The sequence below is a fragment of the Sapajus apella genome, unplaced genomic scaffold (assembly GCF_009761245.1).
Source record: "Sapajus apella isolate SASKATOON/1434 unplaced genomic scaffold, GSC_monkey_1.0 scaffold4, whole genome shotgun sequence".
Taxonomy (NCBI): Eukaryota; Metazoa; Chordata; class Mammalia; order Primates; family Cebidae; genus Sapajus; species Sapajus apella.
Genome location: NW_022436944.1, coordinates 47,257,334 through 47,276,255, shown reverse-complemented (window position 1 = coordinate 47,276,255; position 18,922 = coordinate 47,257,334). Strand labels below are relative to the sequence as shown.

The window sequence follows — 18,922 nt, the reverse complement described above, 5'->3', positions numbered from 1 at the left end:
TTAATCTTTCTGTACTTCAGTTTCCCCATCTGTAAAATGGGATGATTGTGAACATTACATGAATTCATATGGAAAAATTTCTTAGAACAGTGGTCGATATGCAGGAACTGCCATTTAGATGTTATTTATTTATATTATGTTCTACTTGGAACACAATTCTAGGAGTGAAGTAAAGCAGGATGAGGAGTTAGAAAGCATCAGCTTGTGGATAGAGTGTATGACTCGGATTTGGGAATAAGTCTTCCATTTTGAAAGATTTCATCTTCTTGATGAAAGTGAACTTTAAACATACTCATGTATATGCCTGATATGTATCATGATTTAAAAAACAGGAATGGCCAGGCATGATGGCTCACACCTGTAATCCCAGCACTTTGGGAGGCTGAGGCAAGTGGATCATGAGGTCAGGAATTCAAGACCAGCCTGACCAATATGGTGAAACCCCATCTCTACTAAAAAACACAAAAATTAGCCAGGTGTGGTGGAACACACCTGTAATCCCAGCTACTCAGGAGGCTGAGGCAGTGGAATCACTTGAACCCAAGAGGTGGAGGTTGCAGTGAGCTGAGATTGCACCCCTGCACTCTAGCATGGGTGACAAAGCAAAACTCCATCTCAAAAAAAAAAAAAAAATTATCCTAGCATGGTGGTGGGTGCCTGCAATTCCAACTACTTGGAAGGCTAAGGTAGGAGAATTGCTTGAACCTGGAAGGCGGAGGTTGCAGTGAGCCGACATCATGCCACTGCACTCCAGCCTAGGTGACAAAAGCGAAACTGTTTCAAAAAATAAATAAATACACAAGCTCTTCAAATGAAGTGATATTACCAGCCTGGGTGATATAGTGAGACCCCACTCTACACACACACACACACACACACACACACAAAATATATATATATATATATATAATACAACAGCTACCACAACAGTAACATTGCTATGATTGTTGACTGTTCTAAAGGGGTGTCACTATCTAAAGGTGGTAGTCCCAACTATCACCTTATCACAGGCTTGTTGTTATGTCTAATTTTCAGTTGATGAGAAAATTAACAATCAGAGAAGTCCCGTGACATTTCTGAGGTCACTCAGTGGGCAAGTGGAAACCAAGTATCCTCTACCCCCATTAATCTTTTTGACTATATTCCAGTGGTATAACCAGAAGAATTCACATTCCCAGACTTGTCAACTTGTATCAATGGAGATAGCTGCATTCAAATAATATACATATGTATGCTACACTTGACACAATGTGAATACTCATCTTTCCTTTAGGAAACCTTATTGTCTTGTTCATGTATACTTGAGGTAGACCATCTTTAACATCTATGTAATATTTTATATTATTTTCTTGGTGGCTTCCTTGTATTTATAGAGAGATTTTGTCATATCAACATGCTGCGATCACTGGATACTGGTCAGCTGGGCAAATTTATTTGCTGTTCTTTCTCATTGTCTTTACTCTCCATATTTACATAATGACACTCCAGTTATATCTGGGATTTGTTCACTGATTAATTCATTCAGCAATTATTTATTGAATCCCTCTTTTGTTGTAAACTACAAAGTATAAGTTAGATACTGGGAATGAGCCAAAAAGCTGTCCTCCATATACTTGACTAGTTTAGCCAATTCAGGTAATAATTCGATAAACATGTATTTATCGAATTATTATCTGAATCAGCCTCTTTGTCAGAAGCTGCAAGGCAATGCTTGGGGGGGTTGTGACCCTATCTAGGAGTTCAGCCCAAAGAATGGATACTTCAGTTGAGACATGAAGGGTGAGACTTCCAGGCCTCTCCATACCAATATAGTCTTTGAATCCAGGAGTAAAGGCTTGGGGATATTCAGGAGAAGTAATTCTGGGTTGGTGGTTTAGGACCAAGAGTGAGTGGCAGTTCACTAGGGGGCCAGGGGCGTCATTTGCATGCAGTGCCTCACAGGCCTTGGTAAGTTTTCTTTTTATCCCAGGAGAAAGGGAAGCCCATAAAGGCATACTTGGCCAAATGTGGCCCATAAAGAGTGCTCTTGTTGCTGTGTGGAGACAGATTTTTGTTGTAGTTGGGAAGAGGGAGAAATTGGAAGTTGGGAGATCATTAGGAAGTGATAATGGTAGTTCAGGTGAGCACTGATGTAAGCTTGGACTAGGGCGTTGGTGGTGAGGGTGGACAGAAGTGGACAGATAAGTGTCATATTTGGTAGAAAAATAGGATTTAGTAACCAAATGTCAGATATGGGGTTGAGGAAGAGGAAGTTGTCATTTTTCTGAGGTCCATGCCAAAGGGATGTCTAGTTGAGACTGTTTTATTTGAGACAGGATGAATGAATTGAAAGTAATGGCAAAAACCGCAATGACTTTTGCTCCAACCTAATATGTTTGCATTCTCCTTGCCTAATATAATTACTCCTGGTCTTCCTGCTACTTAATGCAGTTTGTTTGAACTCCATTAATGCTCTAACATTACCTCAGGTGAATTCCTCTTTATTTAAAAGAGTTGGCCAAAGAGTAATGGAGTGTGATGACACACTGAATGATCTGCCTATAGATGTTTTACATTTCCAAGGAGAATAGCATTGCTTCCAGACTCCTTAGCCATCAGGAGCTCCATAAGCTGGCTTGCAGACTGAAGGCTGCCACTCACTCCTTTTCCCAGCACTTCCAGATTCTTCAGCACCAGCTCAACTCATCTACTCACTGTCTCCTCAAGCCACTCTCAGGATCTTGCCTGCATCTCTGTGTTCACTGCCCTGGCCTGTTGTTTGCCCACCCTGCCCATCCTTCTGGACCTTCTTCAAGTCCACACTTATTGAAGACTTTCTATGATCTTCCCTCTGATTTCATTGAGTTTATAGTCTCATTTGGACATTATTTTTTTCTGATTTTTGACATTTCTTTTTTTTTTTTTTTTTTTTTTTTGAGATGGAGTCTTGCTCTGTCACCCAAGCTAAAGTGCAGTGGTGTGATTTTGGCTCACTGCAACCTCCACCTCCCAGGTTCAAGTGATTTTCCTGCCTCAGCCTCCCGAGTAGCTGGGATTACGGGCGCCTGCCACCACACCCAGCTACTTTTTGTATTTTTTCCTAGAGACAGGGTTTCACCATCTTGGCCATGCTGGTTCTCGAACTCCTGACCTCATGATCCACTTGCCTTGGCCTCACAAAGTGCTGGGATTACAGGCATGAGCCACCACGCCTGGCCAGTTTCTATTGTTCTTATTTAATCCATTGTATTTACCTGAACCATTAAAAAACGTCTTCTTTTACAAAGAAACATTATCAGCAGTTTCATATTCTTTATCCCACATATTTATGATTTCCCACACACACTGGATTGTAAAGAGATTCTTTTTTTGTAGTGCCCAGTAGGGTCTGGTGCACAATCAGAGCATAGTAAATAATAAAATGCACTTGAAATGTTGCTAGGTGAAATTTAATTTTATAGCTTAGAAAGTATTTCTAGGTTTTGCAGTGCCACCAAACATACGAACCTCAATTTGTTTATTCCGTCTTCTCTTTCCTTGTGAAAGTTCTAGGGATTTAGTTTGAATCTGTACTTACTTTACTATTGCAATGATGGTTAATTTAGCTATTTTCTTGGAAGACATTATGGACCATGTCTTATTCAGTGTTGTGTCGTCAGTGCCTGGCATATACTAGGGACTCAATAAATATTTCTTGGAGTAATGAATAAATGTCATTTTCACCTTTCTCTTTTTTACAAAATCAGGAAATAGAATAGACTCTTATTATATTTGGGGACAATGGAAAAGGAAAAATTTAGTGTGCTACTTTAGTTGTTTCTGTTGACTGGTTAATATAAATTCTTCCTTCATATCATTGGGACCTGTTTTTCCTCTTTTCAATATTACTACTTAATGCGTGAGTCTCGGGTTCATTTGTTCTAACACAGGCACATTGTAAACCATATCATGAGTATAATTGGATGCTGCAGCAGCTACACATGGCACAGACATAACATACCACAAATATCATTATGCACTGACAATTGAGGGAACTGACAGAATCTACAGTTACATCTGCAGATATTTCCCTTTACAATAAAAGATATGAGTTTGGGAATAAATCAGAAAATATGGAGTTTATAGTGGTGTCTGTTGTCATGTATTCTAGTTAATTTTGGAGCAGCACTCAGGTCAACTTGGGTTAGTATTAGCCAGAGGAAAATGAAAGTCAACACTTAAAGGAGTGTCTATCATCATAGCAGGTGGTCAGTAAGTATTTGGAGGATTGAGTGGGGGAGGGTAAGCATATTATTTGAATTCTTGGTTCTTTTTTATCCCCAAGTGCTTATTTATACATAAAATAGAAAATTGCTTAAAGTATTGACTATTTGCAGAAGGAAGGTGACCAGCGTACTGACTCAGGAGCAAGGCCATCATAATAAAACTTGTCCTTAGCTGGCGAAACACTCCCGTCCTTGGAGATTCTGTATCAACTGTGTCTTTGTTTACCACCCTATGATGATAAACATACACCACCTACATATTTCACATGAGTGAACCAGGATGAATGAATGGATGTTTGCAAGCACCCCAGGGTCCAGGAGGTGAAGTTATGCAAACATCAGTTATTATATCACCCTCTGCCTTGGCTAAGGGCCAATGTCAACAAGTTCCCTTTTTCCCATCTACCTTAGTGTTTTCCGTTAAGATTTAGATCCTGAAGGGGAGCTGGGCTTTGTTCTCCTACTCCTAAAGATGCTGTGTGGCCTTGGACATATTTTTCCTCTCTGGGTCTTAATTTCCTCCTCTGGGAGAAGGGAGCTGAATCATGGTCTGCAACTGATGACCTGTAGGTTTGGTTTGTTATCTTGTGCAAGTGTCTAGTCTTGTTTTGCTTCATTTTTCATGTGCTTTTGAATCCCTCTTGGGAGAGTGCGCCTTCTCAGGTGTGACCAAAGCTCTACCACTCTCTCCGCCTGTCCTCATTCATTTATATCCTGTTCCTGAGCCTGGAGGGTGTTAGACGCCCTGATACTGCATGTTCTCTGAGGTTTATTCTTGTCATAGCTGTGTCTTTCCTGTTAACTCCACATATAGCTCTCATTGAAGAACAATAACAATGTAATGTAAGGGATAATATCAAGACAGCAGTTTAGACTAGAGAACCAGATGTCTTTTTTAAACTGTAATGGGTATTAGCAAGTTATGGTTCTTACAGGATTTCTTCAACTTTTTGCCCACTTTACTTTGAAAATGTGTGTGTGTGTGTGTGTGTGTGTGTATTTTTCAGCAATTTGACCAATTTAACTTGACCTTTGCTGTGCAGAATTTATAGTTTTCTAAAGCATACAGAATTTGAAAAGTCCAAGTACTATATATTTGTGAGATTTAGTGCAAATATTCTTTGCAAAAAGAAAATTGTTTCTTTATTCTCCAAGCACTTTAACTATATAAACTGCTGAAGTGATGAGTACATTTTAAGCGTGTATATTGAAATAATGGACTTAACATAAAAACTGCAAAAACAGCACAGAATTCCCATATACCTTTCACTCAGCTTCCCTTAATGTTGACTTTTGCCATCACCATGGTGCAGTTATCAAAACTGAGAACTAACATTTAACCAGTGCGTTTTAACATGTTTGTCTTATCTCTGGCTGCTCTATGTGAATTTTTATCTTATTTTAACTACTTTTCTCAAAGAATCACTCTTAGAGGATTCTTAAGAAAAATGTTTACAGTAAAAGAATTAGAGAAATGATTTTCCATTTTGTATTTCTTGTTAGTTACGGGGCTGAAAGTTCTCTAAATTATTTTAGTATGTATCTTTGAAAACAGAACTGTAACTTCTCATCTAAAATGAAAGGTTAATCATTATTCATCAAAAGGAATAGAGACTGCTTGTCAGTACAGGAAGTTCTCACTTCCTTTTGTGGTAGGGTTCATTGCAGTTTATTTTAGTGCTTTTTTCAAAATCATAAACCTGACATAGCCAAAGTGGTAATTAACTTTAGTCTCTGATATATTTTCACTGTTAATACTTTATTTTTGATTGATTGATTGATAGATTTTTTTTTTTTTTTGAGACAGAGTCATACCCTGTTGCCCAGGCTGGAGTGCAGTGGCATGATCTTGGCTCACTGCAACCTCTACCTCCTGGTTTCAAGTGATTCTCTTGCCTCAGCCTCTTGAGTAGCTGGGGCTACAGGCGTGCACCACCACACCTGGCTGATTTTTGTATTTTTGATAGAGACAGGGTTTTAGCATATAGGCCAGGCTGGTCTCGAACTCCTGACCTTGGGTGATCTGCCTGCCTTGACCTCCCAAAGTGCTAGGATTACAGGCATGAGCCACCACTCCCTGGCCTGTTATTACTTTACAAGTACTGTTTTTAACCATTAGTATATGTCGTAAATAAAATTATTACAAAGATGCAACCTAAGTGATTAGTAGGGGAAAAAAAGATATTTGTGGATTTGTGGGAGATTTATCATAATGATTCAAATGACTCTGTTTTATATTGGTAAAGATGAGGCCACCTGAAGATCTGTTGAGCAACTAAGGCAACCATGGAGTAAAAAAGGGTTTCTTGGTAGAGATCTGAAAACCGTATCACAAATACTCCCCATGTTATTTAGTTAGTGCTTAATATTGCACAATTTAGATTAATTACAGTCAGGTAATTTTGCCATGGCATGTGTTTCTTTCTTTGTCATATGTGTTTACCCAGCAATTACCAAGACATTGCAAGCAAATGAGGTGCATGTCTCTGGGGACTTCTTTAGCATTAACCCAAATTTCAAACAATAGAGGAGAATAATTACTTTTGAGAGTGTCTTTTAAAAAATGGATTTAAAAAATTCAACAATGAATCATAACTGTGATTATTGAATATGTCTGTACTTGTCTAGGGCTGTAAGCACCAAACCTATTGACTATTCCCTGAGGTTTGGAAAGATCTCTTCTCTCCCATTTGAGATGGTATTCAGGACCCATGACTGAGGTATCCAAAAAAAGCAAAGGCACTGAAAGTTTCTGTTTTTAAAGTAGCATGCCTTTGGTCTTTCTACATTATCTTTCACTACTGTGCCTACTTCTCATATAAAAAAATAACAAACTAAATTTCCACTTTCTCATTAGAATTGAAAAAAACCCATGTAGGTACAAGTGTTTTTGTAGCAAATTCTCTAACACTATTTTACAGATGAGATGAGGCCAAACGTTTTTGTAAAAAGCAAGAGTCTTTGGCCTCATCTCATTGGTAAAATAAATGTTAGAGAATCAGTGGTTTTCTATTTTTATTTTTAGCAATAGAATCCTTTTCTCTAATGAAGCTCTACCCAGAACTCCAGAGAAATAAGATTGCTCTGGTTTAAGTGGAGAGTCCACATTGAGCTTTAATTACTTGGCCAAGGTTCTCCCTTCCCAGGCTCACTCTCGCCCTCTCCTGGTTGTCATGGAATTGTGAATTTCTGGGTTAGTCCATTCAGACTGTACTTAAGGCTGTGTTTCTCAATTAGAGGTTCAACTAGGGTTTTGTTACTTAAAAAGATAGACTTTAGTAATCCAGACCAGTGCTATTCAGGTGATATTCAGACTGGTGTGTTACTGCCTCATGAGCAGATAAAGACAGAAATTGAGAGTAAGAATTTAGAAAGATTTATAGCACTTGGGCATTGCCATGACATCTTAGGCACATCACCAGTGGCATTGCCTCATAGAACAGGATTTGAACCAAAAGTATCAGTCCACAAAAGACTGGAAATTAAAAAGAGTTCTTTATTACAGATAGTTTCAGAAGCACAGTGATGGAATATTTTCTTATATAGAATTCTAAATTTCCCCCAATGACTGAATAAAAGATAATTTCTGAATGTACTCATCAATTGATTGTATTTATAAAAGAGGTTTATGAGCGATTTGTTGACCTTAAAGAGTAATGACACAGGTTTCTATTCAAATAATCATTTTATCCATTCATCCATTTATTAGGTATTGCATTCAGTAAATATTTATTATTTGCCTGCAGTTCACCATTCTCTGGTGAATAAGGGAAGCCTAATTCCTGGCCTTGTGTGGTAACCAGGCAATTGCAACATCAAAACCTCCCAGAGCAACCCTGTATATTTGATATTGCAATTTCCTGATTACCACATAATAGTGATAATAATAGGTAGGGCGTATAGTCTGCTCTGGGGGCATCAGGAAGGAGCACCAGACTTGGGATGTCAGAGGAGTTTTAAGCCTTAAAATAAGCAACTATTAAAAGCAGATAACTCACAAAATAAGTCCATACAGATTGTGATACATCTTTTTCGAGGGCTTATACCATGCTTACACTGTGCCATGCACTATGTGTTGTTCTATGAGTCAGGGACATGTTCATGGATGAAACAGACACAGTCTCTGCCATATGAGGCGTGTGAACTAGTTCAAGGAAATCAATACATGGACAAGAGGATTTCCGATGTTGATGAACTCCAGGAGGAAAGAAAATTGAGTGCTGTGGTAAGTGTGAGTGTGTGGGGTGAATATATCACAGAGATTCATCAGAGGAGCCCCATCTGACCTGAAACCCAAAGGATATGGAGAAGCCAGTGTGAGACTATGGGAAAAGGACAGTAAGCAGGCAGAAAGTGCCAAGCCTTTAAGGCAAGAATAGAGTTGGCATGTTCATGGGCACAAATGGTCTTAGTCTGCTTTGTGCTGCTGTGATAGAATACTGCAGACTGGGTTATTTATTTGTTTATTTTTAAGAGACAGGTGCTATTGCTCAGGCTAGAATGAGTAACACCATGAGAGCTCACTGCAGCCCCAACCTCCTTGGCTCAAGCAATCTTCGTGCCTCAGCCTCTTGAAGCTGGCACTATAGGTACATGCCACCACACTTGGCTTATTTTTAACTTTTTTGTAGAGATGGAGTCTCTACCAGCCCAGGGTGGTTTCATACTCTTGACCTCAAGCGATCCTTCCACTTCAGCCTCCCAAGGTGTTAGGAATACAGGTGTGAACAATCATGCCTGGCAGACTAGGTAATTTATAAAGAACAGTTCTGAAGGCTGGGAAATCCAAGATCAAGGTGCTAGTAGGCTTGGTGTCTGGTAAGTGCCCAGTCACTGCTTCCAAGATGGCACCTTGAACACTGCATTCTCTGGAAGGAAGTCACATGTTTTCTTACATGGCAGAAGAGCAAAGAGAGAGAACTCATTCCTGGAAGCCCTTTGTAAAATGTACTCAACCCATTCATGAGGACAGACTTTCATGGCTCAATTATCTCTCAAAGGTCCTACCTGTTAATACTGTTTCAGTGGCAATTAAATTGCAGCATGAATTTTGGAGAGGCCAGACATTCAAACCATAGCAGTTGGCACGTTCATGGGTTCATGTTTCTCTCTAGAAAGCCAACATGGCTGAAGCGGAGGAAGCAAGAGCGAGAGGAGAGGAGGCAAGCTCAGAGCAGTGAAAGTCATGGAAAAAGCCAAGTCCAATAGGGGGCCACAGGAAGGTTGTAAGCCACAGACGGGTATGATCCGATTTACATGTTAAAGCATTGCCTGGGGTTCCTGAGGATGTAGAGGAGCAAGGGTGGAAGCAGAGAGACTGCTGAGAGGATTGTGGCAGTCATTCAGGGAGAGAAGATGGTGGCTTGAAGTAGGGTGTTAGCAGGGAGAGTGGAGAGAAGGAAAAGCTAACTTGCTTTGCTGGTGGCTTAAATATGGGAGGTAGAGGAAAGAGAGGAGCCAAGAATGTCCCCTAGAGAGCTTTTGTCTAGAGAGCCAGTGTGGTACCAGTTACCAAGATGAGGAGCACTAGGGGCATTTGGTACTAGGGAGTAGGAGTCAAGAGTTCTGTTTAGGGTATGTTAAATCTGGGATGCTTATTAGATATCCATATGGTGACTTTGTGAATTTAGGAGGTCACAGTGGGGTAAGGGCTGAACTTATAAATTTAGAATTGCTGATGGTATGTAAAACCACAGGACTGCAAGAGATCCCTGGGAGAGGGGCCAGATAGAGAACAGAAGCAAGCCAGGGCCTGAGCTGCTAGGACACGAGATCATACCAACATCTGGGGAGGTCAAGCAAAGAAAGAGGGAAATACAACTCAGTAGTTGGAAGCTAATGCAGTAGGCTTTGCTTAGTTTGTATCTATAGCAAAGATCTTTCCCCCCCCATCTTTATTTATTTATTTATTGCATTTTAGGTTTTGGGGTACATGTGAAGAACATGCAAGATTATTGCATAGGTACACACGTGGCAGTGTGATTTGCTGCCTTCCTCCCCATCACCTATATCTGGCATTTCTCCCCATGCTATCTCTTCCCAACTCCCCACCCCCTGCTGTCCCTCTCCTTCCCCCCCCCACAGACCCCAGTGTGTAGTGCTCCCCTCCTGTGTCCGTGTGTTCTCATTGTTCAACACTCACCTATGATCTTTTACCTTCATTATCTGCAGCTCTTCCACATGGAGTCGGTGATGATAGTGCATACATGTGGGCACTCTGCCCAGAGCCTCTCCCATTCCTTGGGACTGCATGTTCTGGTATTGGCTTCAACAGCTAGATTTTGTATGCCTTTTTTAGGGGACTGCCTCTAAGTGACTTGGAGTCACTTTACCATGAGATAGGAATGCCTGGGGAGTTATGACTGAAGGCTAAGGGAATATGAGAGCCAGGCTCTCACTTCTCTCAATTTAGACAACTCTGAGGACTAATCTACACTGCAGCATTCCTCCATGGACTTAGACTAAAGCCACCCTCCAGAGAGCCTTGGCATTAACACCCTTGCCTGACCTCTGTTGGGAATACTTTCTTAATACATTGTCCGCCTTTGGGCAACTTGACGTAAGATATGGCCTGCCCTTCCTACCCCCCTTCCACCATCTCCCATTTTGTATTATAGTGTATATAGTGTCTTGAAAAAATAACCAAAATAATGTTCATTTTTGTTGATTTAAAATGGGATTAGGTTACATATTTTAAAGCATTCCCAACTCCTCAAACCTTTTTTCAGGATATCTCCATTGGAGCAGCCATTAAACAGAAAGGATGTTGTGTCTTATCCTAAAAGCAGTTGTCTGTTTCTGCGGATACCGGTGAATTTGTTTACTGTTTAATTAAGTGAAACATTTCCAAAGAGTTATCTATATTCAGTCTTCCAGCTCACAGAGTACATACTGATCTCAAACTGATATACGATTAGATCATGATTTCCCGTTCACACACTTGGTCAATACAATTATGTAAATTAAGCAAGAGAATAAGACAAGGTGTTTAGCAGGGTGTGATCGTGGCAAATACCATCCCCTTCTAGCAGAAGAAGCCTGTGAGCTTTTCCATATGCTCTCCTGTGCTTGTCATTGTGGCTTTCAGTTTCTGCTTCTAAACCAGTCTGCAGCTTTAGTTTGAGCAGGAATTTGATGCCAACAGCAGGACAGTGTGGCTATGTAGAGTTTTTCTTCTGTCTTTGAGGGAAAAGCAAAGTCAGATTCTATTTATTTTGAATGGATTTCCATTTGCCTTAGAACTTATGGGGCATTTTTGTATTTGCATATTAAAAACACGTGTGTCTTTTGCTTTTTAGCAGTAATATACAGACCCTCCATTCTTTTCACCTCCCCTTCTCTCCCTTCCTCCTCCTCTTCCTTTCTTTTAGAGTAAAAACAGATGCTAAGTCTCCATCCGCACACCTCACAAACACATTTTAAAGTTCATGATTGGGTTTTTGTTTGTTTTTTGCTTGTGATGGAAATGCATACCTGTGATAGCTTCCTTTACCTTTTAGCAGTTTTCAGTCTGAGAGCAGGTATAGTAAACATTCAATAAATATTTGTTGAATGAAAGAGGTGGTGTTATATCCTAGGTACAATCCTTAAGTATTTATATTGTACCTTTTCTGGTTGTGCTTCTGTGATGAGAGACTTGGTCCCTGGCTCTTAATTTTAGCCTAGCTATTTGCCAAGCATATGACAAATACATTGGGAAAATCATTTTTTTAATCCTTAAACTGCCTTTGAGCATTTCACAAAATTAAATTTCACTGGATTCAGTGGAAGTGAAATGCCCATTGGAACATTCCTTTTGCCTCTAAATGCTTTTGAAACACTTGGATTTTGACCATGGATTTCACAATACATTGAAGCATGCTTTTATAAGACAATAATGCCTACTTTTTCATGCCTGGACAACACACTGAAGTCAGACTGTGGCATTGAAGCACAGTTGGAAAATTTTACATACAGTCAAATTAAACCCACAGGACACAATTTTATATTTGTTATGTAATTGAAAGTATGGGTATCTTTAACTTTCTGTGTCTATTCTGAAAACTAAAATAATTGCATTAGAAATTGACTAAGAAAAATAAAAGCAAACAAATTGTTCTTTTTCTATTGGTGAACCCATACTTACCTTTTGAATGAGGGTAAAGCATACCCTAAATGTTCCCAATGTCCTTTGAATGATAAATAGTAAATGATATTCATATGAACACCTTTATTATTGTATTAGAACTAAATCTAGGTTTTCCATGTTTAAATAGATGTTATAAGAGGATTTTGCCTGTATTGACCGAGAATGTTTTGGTGTACAGAACCCAACCAAAGTTTTCCTTCTGGTTTACTTTGAAAGGAATGCGATGTTAATTCAGGCGCACTGATGTTTTACAATGCCTGATCAAGACAAAAAGGTGAAGACCACAGAAAAATCAACTGATAAAAAACAGCAAGAACTCACCACCAGGTAACTCCCTACTGTGTGTTTACTAATTATTAACTCAGGCAGTGGCTATTGAACAGATTTAATGGCTTTTTCAGAAATAGAGAAGACTCTCGACAGCTACTATTCAGAGTTATACTGTTCAACTGAAACATCTGGTCATATCTAGCATTCTAAAGAAAACGTTTAGTGTGTGTATACATTTTGGTTTATAAAAGTAGGCCTCCGAGTGGCAATGCCATCGGTGGGTAACATGATCTTGTTCACCTGGAGCCTTCTGTGGGTTCACATTGTATTATTCTCTCTCCTAGGGACTATTCAGATCTTAAAAGACTTCGGTGCCTTTTGAACGTCCAATCAAGCAAACAACAGGTAGTGGTTTCAAAGAATGTCCAAGTGGTAATGTAAAAAAAAATCATATGTTTCCAAAGAGCTCCATTTAACATCTCTATGAATGATATGTCTACTTTTCTTTGTTCATTCACGTCTTTGCTCTTTCTTCATCTGGCTATTTCTCTGACACCTGGTTCAGGCTCTGCCAAGACTTGGCATCCACATTCTTCTCCTCTCAGGCCAGGCCCTGCTTTAGCCTATGCTTGTCGCCCTGTGTCCTACTTAGCAAACCCTTTCCTCTTCGGTCTGTACTCTTTTACTGAATGGCTGACATTTGGCTTTCTGAGCTTTAGGGAAATTGTTTTTTCCAAAGCACTTTCCACCACATTTTTCTCCTCCCCCTTCACTCTTCCCACTCCTGCTCCCTTGCTAAGTACCACTCTTGAGGCTTGCTACACAATGTACCTCGCCAAAAAGAGTGGCAAGGAGTGAGTTTTGGCTATTTTTATAGTAGCATTTTAATGTTTTTATTTTATTTTTTTGGGACAGAGTCTCACTCTGTCGCCAGGCGGCAGGCTGGAGTGCAGTGGCACAACCCCTGCTTGCTGCAATCTCTGCCTCCTGGGTTCAAGCAATTCTCCTGCCTCGGCCTCCCGAGTAGCTGGGACTACGGGCACGCACCACCACGCCCAGCTAATTTTTGTAGTTTTTAGTAGAGACGGGGTTTCACCATGTTGGTCAGGATGGTCTCGATCTCTTGACCTCGTGATCCACTCGCCTCTCCCTCGCAAAGTGCTGGGATTACAGGTGTGAGCCACTGTGCCCCGCCGCATTTTAATGTTTTTATTAAACAGAGAAAGAATGGTACTTCTGTTTGAATTTATCTCCAAACTTTTCATCTTGATTTTTCGTCTGTGAGACTTTGGAAAGTCATGACATTAGAGTCCAGCAACTTTGAGGGGGGCTTGGGGAACAACACAGCAATGCTAATAATAATGAAAATAGCAGACACTTATTTAGCACCTTAACTAGTAAATGGCAGGGATGAGATCTGAACCCTGGTAGTCTGTCTCTAAAGTCTACATTGTTCTTGCTTACGTGAATTTGTTTAACAGCTCTTGTGTTTGGTAATCCAGCCCTGATGGTTTTTGGTATAGCAACTGCATTTACCAGAGAACTATGGCATTTTTATCTGCTTATACTGGACAATGATTTGATGGCACATAAAAGTCAAATAATGATACAGGAAACACTTTCTATGCGCCCTGCACTTTACCTGCATTACCCTGCTTAATGATTATAACTCCCACTTTTACAGATGAGGAAACAGGCACAAAGAAATTAAGTGACTTTCCCAAGATCATACAGCTTCCTAATTGGTGAAGGCTAGTTGTGAGCCCAGACACCCCATCTTTGCAGTGTATGCTTCTAACTACTGAGATACGTTTTAAATGACGTGTGAAATTAAGTCTGTCCTTTCTTAAAGAGGCAAGCAGGATGGCTCAGCATGCAGTTTTGAATGTAGTGCCCATTCTTTTCCAGTGTACATCCTATGGTGCAACCTTCATATCAAAGACTTCTACTTTCTGCTTTTACTATTTCTGTCTCCTAAATTTCTTTCTTATAAAATCTCGCCCATTTCCAAGACGCAACTCTATTGATACTACCTTCCTCTATCTTCCATTCTAGAAGTGAACTCTGTCTTCCCAAGAGTCCTTCTTTTACTGCTGTAGCGTTATTTTCTCCTGTGCTTTGGAAACTAGTTTACATGTCTTATTTCCTGACAAGATCCTGTATTTCCTCATGTCAGCAACGTTGACATTTGCCTCTGGTTCACTACATTTGATGAGTTCTTGGCCAGTTTTTGCTAAATTGAATTGTGACTTGAGAACTGGGTCACCACAGGAATATGTATAACTTCCTGGCCAGGGCAAAAAACCCTCAAAAACCAAAAACCAACCAACCAAACAAAAAACCCAGTGTGGTTTCTCTGGCTCTAATTTTCCAACTTTGAAGTTTATGCTAACTAGATCTGTTGGGTCCCCTTTCCACACTACTTGCTTGATAACACCTGGCAGACATAATTAATTTAGTGATTTTTTTTTTTTTTACCCCTTTAACCATTTTTCAAATTTGCAAATTGTTGTGGGACAACTTTACATGGCATATATTTTTGTAAAATCTTTCACATGTGCAAAAATGGGTATTTGTAATGTGTGAGTTATTTAGAAAGTAGATGGTGCTAAAATGGTAAAAATACTGTCAATTAAATGCAGATCCTGAAGTTTACAAAATTAATGCCTAATTGTGTTTATAAGTTTCATGTATTTGTAATTTTGAAATAAGAAATGTTACCCTATTCTCCTTTTGGTAAAATAACGTGGAGACATTTATAGGGGAAGGAAGATATTGGAGAAAATAACTCAAGTTATACTTATTTATACTTTGCTTGTTACAGAAAAAGTGATTAGGAGCTTATAGAGAGAAAGTATGATGGGTTGTCACAAATTAAATTCAGGGCCCAAAATAAGAGAAAAACGGTTGGAGCAACATAGAGTTGGGGTGAAGTGGAAATGCTCAACAAAATTTACACACGGGCAACATATTTGGCTCCGAGATTTTCGGTACTCAATTTGAAAAGTGAAACCTGTGATTAAGGCCCACTCAGCTGCATTTTCTGCCCTCACAAGTTGTAGTCTGTTTTTTGCAAATAAACCAGGCTGGCCAAATATGGGTTACAGAGGAAATCTACCTTGCAGGTGTAGGTGGGGAGTACAGAGAACTGAATACCCTTCCTCCGAATCTCTAAAGAGCCAGGCTCCTTCCCGCATTGTTCCATTGTGTTCCAGTGTTCTTCTTTTGTTCTTAGTCCTGACCTACACTCTGTGTATCTCTGCATGTCGAGACAGAGACACACAGAGGCAGAAAGGCCTCCTTCAAGATAAGCAGAGTTAAAATAATTATAATCCAGGAAAACCCATTAATTCAAGAAAAAGAACTGCCCCAGGATTGTTGAGACAAAGTGAAACTACAAAGCTCATTGGAAATGTCACCAGAGGTATTCACAGATCTTGAAGCAACCTGCCTAGACCTGGAATTCAGATTGTTCCATCACATTTAGAGCCATAGGAAGCTAAGGAATTTATTTGCAATTTAAAAAAAAGAGGAAGAAAAACATTAATTTATTATGGGCTTATTAAGTGTCTTGAAATAAATGAGGTTTTGATAGATGCTGTAGAAAGAAAACATAAGGCGTGGTGGTGGTTCTTGTGTTTGGGGAGAGCAGAGGTAGGCACAGATAATTATGCCATGGGACAAGACAGCATCCTGTTGAATAGTGCATGCGGGGAGTATATAGCTTTTGAGGAATAGGAGGCCAATTTTAGCTTGAATGATGAGGAAAGAGGTGGTTCTTAAAAAATAGTCTAGTTTTCCATCAGTGGAATTGATGCAGAGGGCATTCTAGGTGAAGTGGGTAAAATAATGAGATATCTGAAGGAAGGCAAATGACAAGCATTTAAACAAAATGGTTGACTAGACAATTCTATTCAATAAATAAAGCTGGAAGTCACTGTGAAATGTCTGAAGGCCTATCTATGAATTTTGGATCTGATTGCATAAGCAACAGAGAATGCTGAAGTTTGTAAGCAGAAGTGACACGACATCCTCGACATCTGGTCCATGGCCCGCCCTCTCTCCCCTTTACTTCCTACCACAACAAACCCCTGTTGGCTAATTCTGCATCATGTTTCTCATGCTTGTTTACTGACTGCAGCCCCCTCCCATGACCCATGGGACTGTAAACTCCTTGAAGGCAGAGGCCATGACTGTTCTGCTTAATATATATGTATTTATATATATATGTATGTATACAGTGTCTCACACAACGTCTCGTATGTGAGATGTCTGCAACAAATACACTGAATTAATGAATGCACTTACTCGGAGGCGGTTTAGCAGTTGAATTAGTTTGGCAAAGAGACTGGGAACAAAGTGAGCCTTCATTCCACAACTTCACATTTGAATACGTATGATCTGCCCAGCTCTGTGAGAGGTGCTAAGAACACAAAGATTGTGAGATGTGATGCTGCCCTCAGGGTGGCTAAATTCAAGGAAAAAAGATGTTGCGTAAGTGTTGCGTAAGCTTACGTTATACTAGACTGAGATAAGTTTTGAAAGAGAGGTGAGCATGGTGTTGCCACCAGGGAAGGAGTCAACAGCTCTATCCAGGAACGCTTAGGCACGTACTTACCAGGAGGTTAAGTCACACCCTGACTCAGGATCAGGAGTAACAGGCTGCAGATGCCCAAGTGTGGAGAGATCAGACACACAGAAGACAGATAAATTGGGAACCCAAGAGACAAGCCTATAGGTTTTGAACTGGATTCCTAACGTACATTTCTTTCATATGAAGTGCTACCTGTTTCAAAGTGACTACTATTCCGTTTCTGGTCTTTGCACCTATCGATGCCAAATCCATCTTATCCACCCACTTTCCAGGAGGTGATTTCCAATACTGGCTGCCTGCTCTGCCTGCAAAGTCAACGGCTGCAGGCTGCAGCAGCTTTCCACTCCTCCCTTGGAATTACCTGGGCTTGCTTTCTCTGTGCTGGCCTATTTGTCTCTTGCAAACTTTCCTGGGAGTTGTGCTAATGGCAAGGGGGTTTGGAATCTCTTGGTTCTGGAAAACCTGCTTCTTTTTGCCATGTATCATAATATTTTGGGTATAACACAAGACAATTTGCTTGTGCTGTTACATCATGTTAGATATCATTTGGGTTAACAGTTCATATTCAGAAATCACCTAATGGGTAATTTTATTCACTTAGCAAAATTCATCTGCATAATGGGAATAGGAGGATTAAAAGAGCATGTACAAAGCAATTAGAAGTCTGCTTGGCACATAGCCAGTGTTTTATAAATAGTAATCCATACCATTTTCATAATAACTCTTGAGTTATATACTATTATTATTTCCATTTTAATGATACAGAAGCCGATGTACAGAGAGATTGAGTAAATTTTCTAAGGTTATGCAGCTAGTTAATTGTAGATTTAAATGCATAAAATCTGACAAAGGAATTTGTTCTCTTAACCACTAAGCATTGCTCACTCAGCTTATTGTCTTTTGGTTGTTGTAGATTGGCTGACTGAACTGAGATAGGATGGAAGATTTATTGTTACTATTTTGAAAATTTGACTGTGGCTGGCATATGATAAAAAAGGATTCCAGTTTTTTTGGTTAACTCTTAAACAATGTGTTTATTATCATCCATTTTTCTGTAAGCTGACGACCTTATAAGAAGTGAGGCATAGTCTCTTTTAATAAGGAAATGATGTCTTTATACTGATTTACATTAAATACTTCAATGAAATAAGACAAGTGCAACGTATTATAACTTTGTTTGGTAATATGTAGAATGGAATGATTTACTGAAAAATGATCTTTTTGTTATACTCTGCTTACCTCATCTTAATAATTTAGCTAATTATAGAACATCTTTCATTTGCACTTTGGAAAAAATAGGATATTTGTTTATACCATGCTCAACTTTATTGTAGTATCAGAAACGAATCTCAGGGTTATCCCAATTATAGACAAATATTGGTAAGTGAACTATGTGATAATGATAATCTGACAATTTATAATTGCAAGTGGAAGTATAGTCAAATGGCTGTAGTTAATTTTTTTCTTACGGTGAATTTGATTATTTTAATGTCTTTTACAAATATGATTGAGTTATCAGGATGTTCAGACTGATTAGAAGTGATAGAATCTTCTTGATTGATATATCCCTAACACCTGGAAAGTAGTGTGCACACCTGGTAAATAATGAAGAATGAATGAACGCATGATGATGCATTCTCAGTTTGGGCACTCTGCTCTATATTAGGGTGTTCCACCAGGATCCGG

At 39.5% G+C, this 18,922-nt stretch overlaps 1 protein-coding gene across 6 annotated transcripts in view; it reads left to right on the top strand.

Annotated features, from left to right (window-relative positions):
* The window catches only part of NEK10 (NIMA related kinase 10), a 249,261-nt gene that overhangs the window by 3,585 nt on the left and 226,754 nt on the right, over window positions 1–18,922 (top strand). For 5 of the 6 annotated variants that reach the window (XM_032268066.1, XM_032268089.1, XM_032268083.1 and 2 more), the window contains exons 2-3: window positions 12,589–12,699; window positions 12,987–13,047. In XM_032268066.1, the coding sequence (XP_032123957.1) occupies window positions 12,626–12,699; window positions 12,987–13,047 (135 nt within the window). In that variant the 5' untranslated portion in view covers window positions 12,589–12,625. Of the gene's footprint in view, window positions 1–12,588; window positions 12,700–12,986; window positions 13,048–13,824; window positions 17,402–18,922 lie in introns of those variants that run through there. The other variant, XM_032268108.1, reaches the window with a different exon arrangement.